Source organism: Rhinoderma darwinii, chromosome 2, assembly GCF_050947455.1.
Source record: "Rhinoderma darwinii isolate aRhiDar2 chromosome 2, aRhiDar2.hap1, whole genome shotgun sequence".
Lineage (NCBI taxonomy): Eukaryota > Metazoa > Chordata > Amphibia > Anura > Rhinodermatidae > Rhinoderma > Rhinoderma darwinii.
This window is the reverse complement of record NC_134688.1, coordinates 468,860,730-468,878,304: the sequence shown is the minus strand read 5'-3', so window position 1 is coordinate 468,878,304 and position 17,575 is coordinate 468,860,730. Positions and strand designations below refer to the sequence as shown.

Below are 17,575 nucleotides of genomic sequence, written 5' to 3'. Positions count from 1 at the left end.
TCTTCTGCACATTTTGCACGGCGGGGGCCCGGGGTCTATCTGCGGATACAGAAGCCTCTACCATGTGTGATTTGTTCAGCAAAGAATTTATAGAAATATACGTTCCCAGGGCAAGAAAAACAAGCCAGGCGGCTCTCGCTTGATGTCGCAGAAGATTTTCCTTTTTTGGGATGCATTTTATTGTCCCAGAATTTTATGGATTCCTTTATGACAGCAAATCCCCCGGGAAATCCTTTTTTTTTTAGACTGATGAGATAAGACCGCAGAACGAGCTTTTAGAACAAGTTCCAAATAACTAAATGGAAAAAATACACTAGATAACAAAAAATATACTTTGTCAGATATACTCTGCTTGCTGTTAGTGAATGGAAACATACAAATGTACACACCTAGCCCTGTTCACACAGCTGCAGATTCTTACAATGTATCCCGTGTAGGGCGGAAAGCCTCTAGAAGATAAATGCATTGGCAGGCCAAATATTTCTCTTTTTCTAGACTAATAGCGACATGAGGGGGAACTTCTGTGACACATTGTAACAAACGGTTGCGGTGTGAGGTTAGCACGGGTTTCTATTAAATGACACCAAGCAGAGATCTTGAAAATTAGACATAATTGTGATACAAAATATATTAGAAAGTTACAAAACTTTTTATTATACAATGATTTAAAGGGGTATTCCGATCTAAAGCAATTATTGCATATCCCTGGATATGTTACTATGGCAGTCCGGGACACAAGGTCTGCCATAGTTATCAGCCTGATAGGCCATGCGGGCGGTACACTGACAGGAAATAATAAAGATTTTTTTTTTTTAAATAAAGTTACATTTTTTTTTTTTTAAAGTGGATGGGGCCAATCTGACCTGTCATTCCTCTCTCCATGGGCCTAGTTTTAATCTTTCCAAAAAAAGGGTTTTTCACTGTTTGGGTTTACATGTAACTGTTGCCAGAAATTTATGTGAACACAGATTCTCCAAACCCATCACTAAATTATCCTGCCGATTCTTACCAAATAAATACATACAAAAAAAGCTAAATAAATATAACTTTTAGAATTTTAGTTTTTATGTTTTCTAAACAGATCCACAGGAACTAGTTATTTGCTGAAAATAAATGAATGGACCATGGAGGGTCAACCTTTGTGGTGTGGGATCAGGGGGCATTGCCTTTACCAGCGGAAAGAGGGCGTCTATGGCCTTGATGTCCTGGGCACCCAGAGCTTGCAACTTTAATACCACTTTTAGTGGTGGAGTTATTAAGGCAATTGTATGGCTATTATTTGGTCACCTTCGGCACTGCTATTTGGGCAATGTATGGTACATCATATGGGGAAGCGTCAATAAAATGTGCCAATCTAAGGCTGGCTTAGGGACCTGATCTCTTGGATCATAAGATATGATCATCTCCACTTTGGCCGCCTTTGGCACTGGTATTTTGGCACGGTATGGTGGTATACTTACGCACTGTATGGTGGTATAATTAGGCACAGTATGGTGATAGTATTTGGGCACTGTATGGTGGTATACTTAGGCACTGTATGGTGGTAGTATTTTGGCACTGTATGGTGGTATACTTAGGCATTGTATGGTGGTAGTATTTGGGAACTGTATGGTGGTAGTATTTGGGCACTGTATTGTGGTATACTTACGCATTGTATGGTGGTAGTATTTGGGCACTGTATGGTGGTAGTATTTGGACACTGTATGGGGGTAGTATTTGGACACTGTATGGTGGTATACTTAGGCACTGTATGGTTGTAGTATTTGGGCACTGTATGGTGGTAGTATTTGGGCACTGTATGGTGGTAGTATTTGGGCACTGTATGGTGGTATACTTAGGCACTGTATGGTGGTAGTATTTGGACACTATGATGGTAGTATTTGGACACTGTATGGTGGTATACTTAGGCACTGTATGGGGGTAGTATTTGGACACTGTATGGTGGTATACTTAGGCACTGTATGGTTGTAGTATTTGGGCACTGTATGGTGGTAGTATTTGGGCACTGTATGGTGGTAGTATTTGGGCACTGTATGGTGGTATACTTAGGCACTGTATGGTGCTAGTATTTGGACACTATGGTGGTAGTATTTGGACACTGTATGGTGGTATACTTAGGCACTGTATGGTGGTATAATTAGGCACTGTATGGTGCTAGTATTTGGGCACTGTATGGTGGTATACTTAGGCACTGTATGGTGGTAGTATTTTGGCACTGTATGGTGGTAGTATTTGGACACTGTATGTTGGTATACTTAGGCACTGTATGGTGGTATAATTAGGCACTGTATGGTGATAGTATTTGGGCACTGTATGTTGGTAGTATTTAGGCACTGTCTCGAATAATTATCTGTACACTGTATGACAGTGTTATCAGGGCACCATGTGGGGAAGCGTCAATGGAATGTGCCAACCTAAGGCTGCTCCTGGGACCTGATCTCTTGGATCATAAGATATGATCAACTCCCCTAACAATTTCCTAAATCATGTGAAACTTATAGACAAGTAGTTCTTTATTGTTTTTTTAGCACAATATTTTAGGGCATAAAATACAGTAAAAAAAAAGGAGTCCTCGGGATTACATCCAAAAGTTTAACGTTTTCTATTGCTATATAAATACGAAATGAATGGATACAAAAAATCCTCATAAAAATCCCCACCATGGATCACACCGCCAGGTCATCTGAACGAGCTTTGCTACTCGTACGGCTAGTTTTACTTAAGCGACGCCCACTGTGGCAATAGCCATTGGGCATGTGGAGGGGCGTTGATTGGTTGTTCACTGGAGCATTTGGTGCATAGTTTATGTGGATGAACTGCCCTTGTCCAATGTCATCTTCACTTTGGACCCTTTCGGTGGCAAAGTTGGCCGTGTTCTGCTGAGATGCCAGAGTGTTGCTGAAAGGGTTGTTGAACTTACCTTTACTGTTCAAGCATTGGTTAAAGTCTGGAGGTGGGGTGCAACTTTGAGACCGGTGTTCCGGTTCTATGGTGGCCACTTTAAGTGCGTTGGCACCGTTGGCAGTCTGACTAGATAATCTCTGCCTGAGCTTTTTCCATGACAGATAGTAAAGTTCTACCAGGCTAAGTAAAAGCGAGAGGGTGGCAACGGCCAACATAAAGACGATGAAGACGTTCTTCTCGGTTGGCCTCGACACATAGCAGTTGACAGGATGTGGGCATGGTTTTCTTTTACATATATAGAGGGTATCCAAAAAGATCCCGTAAAGCATATATTGTCCAACAATAAAAGCTACTTCCATCACTGTGCGGATGAGAATGCTGCACACGTAGGTGTTCAACAGACTTCCTTGAAGCCTGATCTTCCCGCTCACCTCATCCCGATACGGAAGTTCTACTTTTTCTACCGGATATTCTTTTTGATGATAAGTCGAGTCTCCATTCATGTCCTGTTTGGACTTTGATTCTTCTTCCCTGAGCTTTTTTTTTTCCTCTATACGGACGGTGTGCATGGCATGTCCCATGTAAAGAAGTGACGGAGTGGAGACGAAGATGATCTGGAGGACCCAAAATCGAATGTGGGAGATGGGGAATGCTTTATCGTAACAGACATTCTCACAACCGGGTTGGGTGGTGTCACACATAAAATCTGATTTTTCATCTCCCCAAGAAGACTCGGCAGCAGTGCCCAGAACCAGCATGCGGAAGATAAAGAGGATGGTCAACCATACTTTCCCCACCACTGTGGAATGTTTTTGTACTTCCTCTAAGAATTCTCCTAGGAAGGTCCAGTCGCCCATTTCTCCTTATCGCACTCAAACTCTCTGTGGAAATAAGAAAAAAAAAAATCAGCACCCAGTCCAGTTTATGGTCCATTATTTTTGAAAAATTTACATGACCCACTTCTTGAGCTGCCAATGTTGGCTCTCCGATGATCTTATGGAGACCAGTATTTCACCATCTAGACTTCAGATATGCTGGTGAAGCATAGGCACAACAAGGGAATGGAGACCCTGATTGGTGACCTCAGACTTGAGAAAGACACTACTGTTACTATGGGTCGAAACATTGCATTTTGGCTATGGCTGTTTGGCCAATAAAAGCCTTATAGACTTCATTGGGGATGTGTGTTGTCGTCTACAAATTTACAAGGATTATATTGATCAGAAGGGGTTTGTCCGATTTTTGGACTTTTTATTTCAATACCATTACAATTAGGCCTCGTTTACACGAGCGTGATATACGTCCGTGCGACGCGCGTGCTATTCACCCGTGTCGTACGGACCTATGTAAGTCTATGGGGCAGTGCAGACAGTCCGTGAGTTTTGCTCAGCGTGAGTCCTATATTTGTGCGCTGTTCGCGCATCACGCACCCATTGAATTCAATGGGTGCGTGAAAACCACGCAGGTCGCACGGAAGCACTTCCGTGCGAACAGCGTGATTCGCGCAACAGCGGGCAAACTATGAATGTAAACAGAAAAGCACCACGTGCTTTTCTGTTTACAAACATCCAAACGGAGTGTCATAATGATGGCGGCTGCGCGAAAATCTCGCAGCCGCGCATCATACGCTGATGACACACGGAGCTGTTAAGTGACTTTTGCGCACGCAAAACGCCGCGTTTTTTGCGTGCGCAAAACGCACAGGCTCGTGTGAACCAGGCCTTACAGTGATACCAAATTTATATGGTTTGTTTTTTTATGTTTTACTTCTTTAAAAAAGAAAAAAGCGGTGTGAGGTCCTATTTTTTGCTGTAGTTTTTATTGGTACCTTTTTGGGGGACATAAAATTTTTATATCTCTTTTCATAATTTTTTTTTGTGGGAGATTTTTTTTTTTTTTTTTACTGCGTTCACCGTGCGGGTCAAATAACTTTATGTTGTAATAGATCAGACTTTTACGGATATACCCATTTTGTTTACATTTTTTTATTTTCTACTTTGCTTTTGGGGGAAAATTGGAAAAGTTTTTTTTTTAACTTTTAATATTTTCGCGGGCTAAAACGCTGCGAAAAACACTTTCTCTACCGCCTATTGATGTCAATGGGAGGTCAGAGACGTAAATGCCCGAAGATGGGGCATGTCGCTTCTTTTTCCTGCGAGTCGGTTTTACCGCTGGTGGGAAAAATCGCCCCCGCCTCCCATTGAAATCAATGGAAGGCGTTTTTCTGATGTTTTTTGACACGTTTTCCAACGCGTTTTCCGCGTCAAAAAAACTCTGTGTGAACAGGGCCTAAAGAGAGGCAATGCTACCATCAAATATTATAGGAAAAAAATTATTTATTGCAAAAATACATAAATGTAGTGATACAAGTATGGCAAGAGAATTTTTATAGTTCGGGCCGGACATTACCTATAGGTGGTTTATACCTTTTCATGGAGAGGGGTTCTGCGGACAGCTGTTTCGAACTACCCATATATAAGGGGTAAAGCTTTTATTGTCTTACGCCAACAGGGTCCGGCACCAGGTGTATGTGGGCTTATCATAGTGGGCATCATCTATCTAACTTTCAGCTTGAGCACGCCCCTCATTTTTGCCCAGTGGGCCCTGACACCTGCCCAGATTTACCTTGTCCTGACTCCAGCCCTGACGCCAACTTTTCCGCACGAGGTCCTGAATACGTGACTTTTTAGTCTTTTCTAATGGTAGCAGTATTTTCCTCTCCGTGTTTGCTCAGGTAGTTGGGGATCACATGACATTTTGTACAGAATATATAGTGGTAATAGATTAATTACATTTCCGACGCGCTTGTCCCGTGGTCTCATCAGTTACGAGGGAAGAAGCCGGTCAGCTGATTACTAATGGCCATGACACAAATCAATCATTGTTCTCCACGGCCGTCTTGTGGTTTCGGCATCTGTGATGGGATTATCTGCTGGTTCACCTTAGGGCGCTCTGCGTGTTGCTGGTAATAAGAGAAGGAAAAAGTAATTGCACCCTTCATTCACAACTAATAATATCTTAGGTTTGTCAAACTGTTTTACATTACAATGCCCCCCCCAGAGTCCTCGACTGGAAATCTCCATAGACGGGAGCGGCTGTCAGATAACAGCCGCTCCATTTTATCCTTCTTGCACCAATTACAAACTAGCGGTTTTCGAATCTGGTTTATTTTCCAGTGTTGATACTTCACTAACAGGCGGAAGTCTTGAGGTGCTACTCCAGGACGTCCTCAAACATAGAAGATGCCATTATAATATTGCTCACTGCTAATGATAATTAAAATGCATTAATTGCTCTATTCTTTCCGTGCCATAACACAATTACATACGCTGCAGCACTTCTCTACGTAGTGAGGCCTATAGTAGTGTTCAACCTCAGCTTTCTGGTTCATGAATGGAATGCAAAATGTGCAGTTAGAACTGACACACGGACAGAGCTGTAGCAGAGAAGGAACAGAAGAAGGTGTAACTTTATATAACAATGTAGATCTATATGTCACTCAGGGTCAGTGGTCGGCTGACTGACAACCCCTATAGACTGTGTAATGGCTGACAACCCCTATAGACTGTGTAATGGCTGACAACCCTATAGATTGTGTAATGGCTGTCAACCACTATAGATTGTGTAATGGCTGACAACACCTATAGACTGTAATGACTGACAACCCCTATAGACTGTGTAATGGCTGTCAACCCCTATAGACTGTGTAATGGCGGGCAACCCCATATAGATTGTGTAATGGCTGACAACCCCTATAGACTGTAATGGCTGACAACCCCTATAGACTGTAATGGATGACAACCCCTATAGACTGTAATGGCTGTCAACCCCTATAGATTGTGTAATGTCCGACAACCCCTATAGACTGTAATGACTGACAACCCTATAGACTGTAATGACTGCCAACCCCCATAGACTGCGTAATGACTGACAACCCCTATAGACTGTAATGACGGACAACCCCTATATACTGTGTAATGGCTGACAACCCCTATAGATTGTGTAATGGCTGACAACCCCTATAGACTGTAATGACGGACAACCCCTATAGACTGTGTAATGGCTGAAAACCCCTATAGATTGTGTAATGGCTGACAACCCCTATAGACTGTAATGAATGACAACCCTATAGACTGTGTAATGGCTGACAACCCCTATAGACTGTAATGACTGACAACCCTATAGACTGTAATGACTGACAACCCCTATAGACTGTAATGACGGACAACCCCTATAGACTGTGTAATGGCTGACAACCCCTATAGATTGTGTAATGGCTGACAACCCCTATAGACTGCAATGAATGACAACCCCTATAGACTGTGTAATGGCTGACAACCCCTATAGACTGTAATGACTGACAACCCCTATAGACTGTGTAATGGCTGACAACCCCTATAGACTGTAATGACTGACAACCCCTATAGACTGTGTAATGGCTGACATTAGTGGTTGTCACTTTTGGAAATCCGGCACCTGTTGGACCGAGATAATGCTGAATACAATGTTAAAATACGGATTTTCATTTTGCCCGTCAGTTCTGGAACATCTATCTATCTATCTATCTATCTATCTATCTATCTATCTATCTATCTATCTATCTATCTATCTATCTCATATCTATCTATCTATCTCATATCTATCTATCTATCTATCTATCTATCTATCTATCTATCTATCTATCTATCTATCTATCTATCTATCTATCTATCTATCTATCTATCTATCTATCTATCTATCTCATATCTATCTATCTATCTATCTATCTATCTATCTATCTATCTATCTATCTATCTATCTATCTATCTATCTATCTATCTATCTATCTATCTATCTATCTAGAAAAACAAATAGATCCAGCCGCTGCCTATTTTTTGTCCTATCTATCTATCTATCTATCTATCTATCTATCTATCTATCTATCTATCTATCTATCTATCTATCTATCTATCTAGAAAAACAAATAGATCCAGCCGCTGCCTATTTTTTGTCCTATCTATCTATCTATCTATCTATCTATCTATCTATCTATCTATCTATCTATCTATCTATCTATCTATCTATCTATCTATCTATCTATCTATCTATCTATCTCATATCTATCTATCTCATATCTATCTATCTATCTCATATCTATCTATCTATCTCATATCTATCTCATATCTATCTATCTATCTATCTATCTATCTATCTATCTATCTATCTATCTATCTATCTATCTATCTATCTATCTATCTATCTATCTATCTATCTCTCTCATATCTATCTATCTATCTATCTATCTATCTATCTATCTATCTATCTATCTATCTATCTATCTATCTATCTATCTATCTATCTATCTATCTATCTATCTATCTATCTATCTCATATCTATCTATCTCATATCTATCTATCTCATATCTATCTATCTATCTATCTATCTATCTATCTATCTCATATCTATCTATCTCATATCTATCTATCTCATATCTATCTATCTCATATCTATCTATCTCATATCTATCTATCTCATATCTATCTATCTATCTATCTATCTATCTATCTATCTATCTATCTATCTATCTATCTATCTATCTATCTATCTATCTATCTATCTATCTATCTATCACATATCTATCTATCTCATATCTATCTATCTATCTATCTATCTATCTATCTATCTATCTATCTATCTATCTATCTATCTATCTATCTATCTATCTAGAAAAACAAATAGATCCAGCCGCTGCCTATTTTTTGTCCTATCTATCAATCTATCTATCTATCTATCTATCTATCTATCTATCTATCTATCTATCTATCTATCTATCTCATATCTATCTATCTATCTATCTATCTATCTATCTATCTATCTATCTATCTATCTATCTATCTATCTATCTATCTATCTATCTATCTATCTATCTATCTCATATCTATCTATCTATCTCATATCTATCACATATCTATCTATCTCATATCTATCTATCTATCTCATATCTATCTATCTATCTCATATCTATCTATCTATCTATCTATCTATCTATCTATCTCATATCTATCTATTCAATTCAATTCAATTCAATTCAAAGAAGCTTTATTGGCAGGACCAAATACATATTAGCATTGCCAAAGCAAGTAAGAAGTAAGGGAATGAGGGATAGGGACTGAGGGCTTGGGGATAGGGACACATCTAGGGTCGGGGTTATACAAGTCCATGGCATATCATGTCTCTCTCAGTTTATGGCATGCAGTGACATATTGTGCCGCTGTGCCCACTGTGGTTTCCTCTTCACCCAGCAGGATGTAGAGTTTCTCTTGCTCTTCCATGGAGCTGAAGTCCGGTAAGAGATCAGAGAGTCTCCTGAAGTGAGTGTCCCTCACTGCTGAGTATTTGGAGCAGTGTAGCAGGAAGTGGGTCTCATCCTCCACGGCCTCCTGGTCGCACTGTTGGCACAGTCGGCTCTCCCTGGGCTTGACTTAAGGTATGTTTGATGCTTCCGCTATCTACGACCTTACACCCCAAACCCCAATAAGAGACCACACATGAATTTTGGTGTAAAGGCCACAGCAGCCATTTATTAAACACACCTTTTTTTCTGAAAAGAGCATAACCATAAACACATCATAACTCCATGATAACATCCTGCTCTATTTCCCAACTCCAGATAAAGGATCCTTGAAGGCACTTCAATCATTAAACTCCATCGTTTCCTTATTAGGTCTGGACCCCTTACCCTACAGCCGTTCTGCACCTGACCCGAGGGCACCAACCATGTCCAAGACCTCTCTCTCCCTTCCTGGGGACCCTGCCCATCAGGAATATATATGAGCTGGGTAACCACTCCCCAGCCCCTCCAATACTATCCCGGGTTAAACGCCCCGAGTTCTCTTGCAACAATCTCCATTGTTGCTTCTCCTTCTTACCATTACGTGCCTCCAAAGACCCCTCCTCCTACCGCCACGACAATCATGTGTGACCCCTTACACATGATTGTCCCTCCACAACTGCAGGGCTTTCTCCATGCCCTCCTTAATGTCCAGGGTCCACATATCCAGACCCACCTCGTTTAGATGAACACCATCCGCCCTGAGGAAACCTACCTCTCTACCCTCCAACTCCTTATGCCGCACCACAACACCGCCATTGCGTGCCACAAATCTGCCAACTACCTTGTTGACCTTTGCTCGCGCTTTGTTTAAGCTATGTACGGAACGTGCCTGCCGCCACACCTTGCGAGCCACAATATCTGACCAGACAATCACCACTCCTGGGAACGCCGACCACAACCGCAAAAGGTCAATCTTCACATCCCTCACTAAATCCCTGGACGACCGAATGCCCAAATCATTGCCGCCAAGGTGCACCACTAAGATATCCGGCGCCCTGTCCAAACCCGCATAAAATTGTACCTCTGGTAACAGCCTACACCACAGCATGCCCCGCAGGCCCAACCATCTGACCTGCACCTCTGCGTGATCCATGCCCAACTGCCGTCCGGCCGGACGAACATCAGCACGCACACCTCCCCAGTGTACGTAGGAGTGCCCCATGATCCAAATCAAGCAGGGACCTGCACCTAAAACAACACAAAACAACAACGTAACTACTCCATATCCACCTCCAGCACATCTTATCTCCACCGCCTCAAAGCAAGTGAGGCCGCACATACAACCTATATCTGTCTGACTCCCACCTGCCGATCTTCTTAACCATCGCCGGGGATAAACCCCACCGAGCTGCTTCCGTAGCTGCGCCAATTCTAAAGGAATGAGAGCTAAAACCTGCTCCACCTCTGCCAGACAACAGGATACATTTTTTGAACACCTGTGAAAACTGGAATTTTGACAGAGACAGCCCGTCTGCATGAACCAACAAGGATGCCGGGCCCTCAGGCCTCACCGCAACAAACTCCCGAAAACAGCGGACCGGGCACACCCGCGACCCTGGTAACTCATACAAACGCACCACAAAACCTCTCCCTTCCTGATCTGTCTTAGATCTACGGAGCAAACAAGAAAGGCAGGAGCCATCCAAATCCACATCCGCGTACAATAAGCCCCCTGCCACACTCTTACTGGCCGACACCAACTCCGATATCCGGAACGCCCCAAAGAAAGCCAAAGAAAAGGCCAGTGTAAATAGCCGCACTTCAAATGCTGAAACACAAACCTCCCTCAACAAATCACAAATCGCTACCAACAGCTCAAATGACACCGGCTTCCTGAGATCCCTAACTGCGGAACCCCTCCTGAAACCCTTCATTGCCTGCCGCACCAGAAAGGACTTAGTCACGTCCTCCTCACCTTTCTTCTTAAACCAAAAAGCCAAGGCCGACAAACTGCGAGCGACCATTGCTGCAGACGACCCCTCACTGTACGCATTTCCTATAAAATACAACAAACACGCCTGCCGATCTGCAATACCTGCCTGCGCATTTTCCAACAACGCCTCCCATACCTGCCATACCGCACTGTACCTCTGCCACGTGACCGCACTAACCGACCTTTCCACAAGCGACATCGCCATTGTCACACCACCTTCCACAGACGCTCTGGACAAGGCAGGCCATGAGACTCCGCCCCCGGCGCCAGCAGACGAAACCTGTCCCACTGTTGACGAGAAAGGGAATCAGCCACAGAATTCAGCACCCCAGGAATATGCACTGCCACAAAATGCGCATTCAACATCAGACCTCTCAAAACTAAATATCGCAATAGCCGCACGACTGGCGGAGAATTAGCTGTCTGCGCATTAACAGCCTGAACGACACCCAGATTGTCACATACGAAACGCACTCTCCGGTCCCGCAGACAATCCCCCCACAACTCCGCCGCCACCACAATCGGGAACAGTTCCAGCAGAGCCAAGTTACGGACAAAACCACATTCATGCCATGTATCAGGCCAAACTCCTGCACACCACTGCCCCTGGAAATAAGCCCCAAATCCACAAGCACCTGACGCATCAGTATACAGCTCCAAGTCCACACTAGACACCGGCTGATACATGAGCACCGACCGCCCATTATAGGTCTGCAAAAACTCCCCCCACACCAACAAGTCAGCTTTCAACTCCGCCGACAACCTAATGAAATGATGGGGGGAATGCACCCCTGCGGTAGCACTCGCCAATCGCCTGCAAAACACTCGCCCCATGGGCATAATCCTACAAGCAAAATTCAAATGCCCCAACAAGGATTGCAAGTCCCGCAATTGTATCTTCTTCCTGCGCAGCGCACTCGCCACCAACTCTCTCATCTCCAGCAACTTATCATCAGGCAAGCGACACTCCATATTATCTGAATCAATCATGATTCCCAAAAACTTAATGACCGTCGTGGGTCCCTCAGTTTTTTCAGGCGCCAGAGGTACCCCAAAATCCATTGCCACTCTCTCCATAGTGTGTAGCAATCCTGCACACACATAGGTACCCGGCGGACCGATAAACAGGAAATCATCCAGATAATGCAGGGCAGATTGCACCTGCGCCTCCCGACGGACCACCCACTCCAAAAACGTGCTAAACATCTCAAAATAAGCGCATGAAATGGAGCAGCCCATCGGGAGGCAACAATCTACAAAATATTCCTCCTGCCAATAACATCCCAGCAAACAAAAACAATCCGGATGCACCGGCAATAAACGAAAAGCGGCCTCAATGTCAGTTTTCGCTAACAGAGAGCCCTTCCCGTATTTCCGAACCCAAACAACCGCCGCATCAAAGTTAGTGTAACTAACCGCGCACAGGGCCGGATCAATGCCGTCATTCACCGACTCGCCTTCCGGATAAGACAAGTGATGAATAAGGCGGAATTTATTCGCCTCCTTTTTTGGAACCAAACCTAACGGGGAAACACGCAAATTCTGAACAGGCGGGCAGGAAAACGGCCCCGCCATGCGGCCCAACGCCACCTCCTTCAGCAGCTTATCCGTAACCAGATCAGGCCGCGCCAAAGCAGACGACAAATTACGGACTACCCCTTCACGTCCAGCTGACGTACAAGGAATCCGAAAACCTACTGAAAAACCTAACCACAACAACTCCACCACTTTCTTATTTGGATAGCCCCTTAAAAACGGGAGCATCCTTTCCACCCTCACCGGCGTCGCCCCTCTTCTGCTCAGCATCTCCCTGCCTGCCCCTATGCTTCTTGAAGCATCTGGACAAACCATGGGCGCCTCCGCAACCGGAGCACTCGTGCTTGTATCTGCAGTCTGGGCCGAACTTGCAATGCCCCTCGTTGTACTGCCAGCAACACCCCTTTCCTGAGGATCCTGACCGACCCGCTGCTGACCCCTGACCGCCGGCCGCATCCCGAAAGGGCTGCTGACCCTGTTTTGGCGCAGACATCAGCCGCATCCACAAACTGATATCTTTGTGGTCCCATCGCAATGACGGGCGCACCGACTTCCGTTGACGAAACTGTTCGTCATACCGCAACCAAGCGTTACCGCCGTATACACGATACGCCTCCCCTACCGAATCCATATAACAAAACAACGCCGAACAGTTCTCCGGCGCCTTCTCACCCACCACACTAGCCAATATAGCGAAGGCCTGCAGCCAATTCGCAAAAGTCCGAGGAATCAAGCGATACCGCCGCCGCTCCTCCTCCTCCTTCTTACTTTCGTCCGGTTTCCACCGGTCCAAATTAAACTTTTCTAATGGCAGCAAAGAAAAAATCTCAACATATTCATCTTTCCATATCTTTTCCCTAATTTCCACCTTCAAATGTGCCCCCAGCGGGCCCTCAAAGCACACATAAACCTCGCCTTTTGCTGCATCCGCCAAACGCACATCCTCCACCACTTTCTTAGCCGCACTCGCCGCCGCGTCAACCGCTTTTTCCACCGCCACTACGGCACCCACAACCGGCGCCACGTCACTAACACCCGCAATCCCTGCCGCAGCCGCACCAGAAATCGCCTCGTTAGCAACTGCACTCCCTGCCGCACTAGCAGACGCCTCACTAGCAGCGCCCCATACCCTCGCTGGCGACTGCTCTACGCCTGGCACATTTCTCATAAAATACTCCTGCATCCCTCTAAACAACAATTGCATCTGTGACATTGACAACATCCCCCCCACATCCCCCCCACACATCCCCGGCACCACATCCGTGGTAAACTCACCCGTACGTCCCTGAGGTGACCTCCCAGCGGACGCGTCCATCACTCCAGATAATCCAGGCGTCGGTCGTGACGATCCTGGGGAGTGGTGCTCCTGCACCCCATGCTCCCCGTAACTCCGCACACTTCTTGTTGAGGAAGCTCTAGGCCCAGCGGAACGCGGCCCGTCCACGATCCTGCCACCCGCTGGTGGCGCGACATATCCAGCCACGATCCTGCCACCCGCTGGTGGCGCGACTTCAGCCTGACAGCCCTGCCGATCCAGTCCTTCTGCAGGGCTGTCAAACACAAAACGTCTTGTCGCCGCTTGTCGTGCAGACCGCTGCCCCCCCTCGTCCGGATGGGGCCCGGCGTCACTCACCGCAGCTGCCCGGGTCCTTCCGGTCGCTGTCGCTGTCACACGCCTCCCTGCTCCTGCAGGAGGCGATCTCACTCCCCATCCAGAGGCCGCTCGCCTCTTCCTTCTTGTCGGTCTTGCAGTCCGGACATCCGTGTGTAGAGCTCCTCCGGCACCTGGAGCATCGGCGCCGGAGAAAGCCGTCACTTCCTGTGATGCGCGCGCATCCGGTCCCGCACGCACTTCCGGCCTTGTGCGCGCATCCGGTCTTGCGCGCGCATCCGGTCCCGCCTCCACTTCCGGCGTCGTTGTTTGAGACAGGAGGGAGGAAGATGGCCGCCGCGGCCCCCCCCCTCCTGTCACCTCCGATCTGGCCCGCCTGATGGGATTCCTCCCAGACCTCCGCGGACCGTCGCCAGGGTGTAGCTCCAGACCAGCAGGAGGAGGAGGGTCCCTGGAGGGGCTCCCTCGGCGCCGACCAGACCGAGGTGCATCCGCAGAAGAAGGCCTCTCCTGAGGCCCGGAACGCCTGCTGCTGCGTCCCTCACTCTCCTCTCCAGCCGCTGGAACCGGAGGGAGAGCCCCGGCAATCAGCGCATCCAGCCATCCCACGCCGTGCTGCATCGCTGCATCCCGGATCCTGGCCATCGTTGACTCCATCGCCGCTTCCATCAGGTAAGTAGAAAATATTTATCTGTATATTTATCTTTTACTATAATAACAGGACAAAACTTTCTCCTGTTGTCCAGCGGGAAAGAGGGCTGCCTCTTCCCCGCATGGACTTATATACTTTATTCTCCACCCACCACATATAGATACATTTTGCCCCATGCCCCCTTTCACATAACCCTCCAATCCCTATAATATAGCCTAAAACATAATACCTAGAACATAATAGCCTAGAACTCCCAAACACCTAGTCATGCGCTTCCTTCATTACGGCTGCGCCTACATTACGCTGGGCTTACTTGTAGGTCTGTCTGTGGCGCCCGGATTCGATGAGCAGGTTGTGGGCGCTCAGTCTGTAGCGGCTCAGGATCTGTCTGTCTCTGGGGTTTGGCAGTTTCTCCAGATATGGCGCCAGTTTATATTCCCGCTGTAGACTCCGGTATATTGTCAGTTTCTGGGATGTCTTTATGTCGTTCCTCCAGTCACTGATATATTCCTCTTGGCCTTTGTTTATTGTCTTCTTGATTTCGGCTTTTGTGAGGCCGCGCTGGGTGACATTTTCTTCAGGCCGGGTCAGGGTGAGATGTTCTGGGGGGCCTGGTTTACCTGGGACCCCTTGGTGTAACAGGGCTTTATGGTGATAGGAACTTTGCCTGCTGCTGTGTAGATGGGCCCAGAATAATAGCGCCCTCTTCTGGATTGTGAGGTGTAGTGGGAATCTGCCCAGTTCTGCCCGACAGGCACTATTTGAGGTGCTCCGATGGACTTGGAGAAGGTGTTTGCAGAATTCTAGGTGGAAGATTTCTGTTGGGCTGGAATCCCACCTTGACCAGTCTGGGTATGTGTCCGGACCCCAGACTTCACTGGCATACAGGAGGATTGGGGAGATGATGGAGTCAAAGATTTTCAGCCAGACCGTCACTGGTGGTTTGAGATGATAGAGTTTTCGTCTGATGGCATAGAAGGTTTTGCACGCCTTGTCTTTCAGAATCTCTATGGCTTGTTTAAAGCCATCTATCTATCTATCTATCTCTCTCATATCTATCTATCTATCTATCTAATATCTATCTATCTATCTATCTATCTATCTATCTATCTATCTATCTATCTATCTATCTAATATCTATCTATCTAATATCTATCTATCTATATATCTCATATCTATCTATCTATCTATCTATCTATCTATCTATCTATCTATCTATCTATCTATTTCTCTCATATCCATCTATTCAATTAAAAAGCTTTATTGGCAGGACTAAAAACACCTTGTTCGGACACTTCCAAGAAATCATTGTATTTGCTGGAGTCATATCTGGATAACCCATGATAGCTGCAGACTGTATTCTGTCTATAGTACAGGAGACATACAACTCAATTGTCTTGTTTTTGCAGGATTGCCCCACAAAACAAGCCTTGAAGGGGGTTTGGCCTAAGCAAATGTGCCCAAAAGCGGGCATTTCTGGGATATTTTGTGGGCATTTCTGGGATATTTTGTGGCCATTTCTGGGATATTTCTGGGATATTTTGTGGGTATTTCTGGGATGATACAGGGTGGGGGGTGGGGGGTGCTTACAAATCCCTCAAATAGGGATTCAATGTTTGGAGCTATAGTAGCGGACACAGGCTCTCATAAAACAGCATCGTTTTGGGTTCCCGGTGGCGTCTCTGCTCTATTATTGGGTCGTTTCCTCAGATATAGGACGTTTTCCTGATATAAGAAGTTGATAAAGATTTGATGAATTGACTACAGTGACTTTTTGTGGACGCTCTCATTTTTAGCACGTCCCTGGCTCGCACCCTGCGTGCGTGTTGATGGGAACGTGAGCGCCAGGCATATTTCTACTTGGGTGTGGGCTTTATGATACCAGAGAAAATATGTACAGGATTGGGAATGTCAAAATATTGGCTCCACATGTGATCTCTTACAGAAAGTGTACATGTGAAGTTTGGGCAATGGTCGTCCTGGGGAATATGACCTACGCCGACATGGATCACGTTCTGTAAACTCCCCGCAGTGAAGGAAAACTCTTCTGTATTATTCTACGGAGCCCAGCGACCGATCTGAAGGGTTCATCCGGCATGATGTAAACAGCCCCATAAAAATGACTGAGCGCTCTTCTTCAGTACCTTTGGAATGTCTTCCATGCCTTATCTCTTAATATATTACCCTCTCATCAAATTGAATGGGCATTAAAATGGGTTCTCCACTTTTTACGATCCCTTTTTGTTAGAGCGGTGCCCTGAAAATTAGCGAATCACAGGGCGTCCTGCTGCTGGGACCCCAGCGATCGGCGGTAACTGGTGGAGGATTCTGGCAGCAAGAGTTTAATTGCCGTGCAGCGCCACCACAGGAGAAATGAAGTATTACACAGTTCCTATTGAAATCAATGGGCTGTTCATTTAATGTACAGACATGTCGGGTCCTCCAGGGCGAGAGACAGTCCTTAATAGTGCTCTGCTTTGGCTAATTTAAAGGGACACTCCGGCCAAAACTAGACTTTCCCATGTGTACCATTCTGGTATTCCATGTGTCAGTCTCTCCCCTGT

At 45.7% G+C, this 17,575-nt stretch overlaps 1 protein-coding gene across 1 annotated transcript in view; it reads right to left on the bottom strand.

Moving 5' to 3' along the window:
* Positions 1 to 2,546: 2,546 nt before the first annotated feature.
* The window catches only part of GJA5 (gap junction protein alpha 5), an 87,481-nt gene continuing 72,452 nt past the window's right edge, over positions 2,547 to 17,575 (bottom strand). Inside the window, exons 2-3 of the mRNA XM_075851001.1 lie at positions 5,697 to 5,866; positions 2,547 to 3,785 (exon numbers count right to left, since the gene is read on the bottom strand). Coding sequence (XP_075707116.1) covers positions 2,667 to 3,761 — 1,095 coding nt within the window. The 5' untranslated portion in view covers positions 3,762 to 3,785; positions 5,697 to 5,866 and the 3' untranslated portion in view covers positions 2,547 to 2,666. The remainder of the gene's footprint in view (positions 3,786 to 5,696; positions 5,867 to 17,575) is intronic.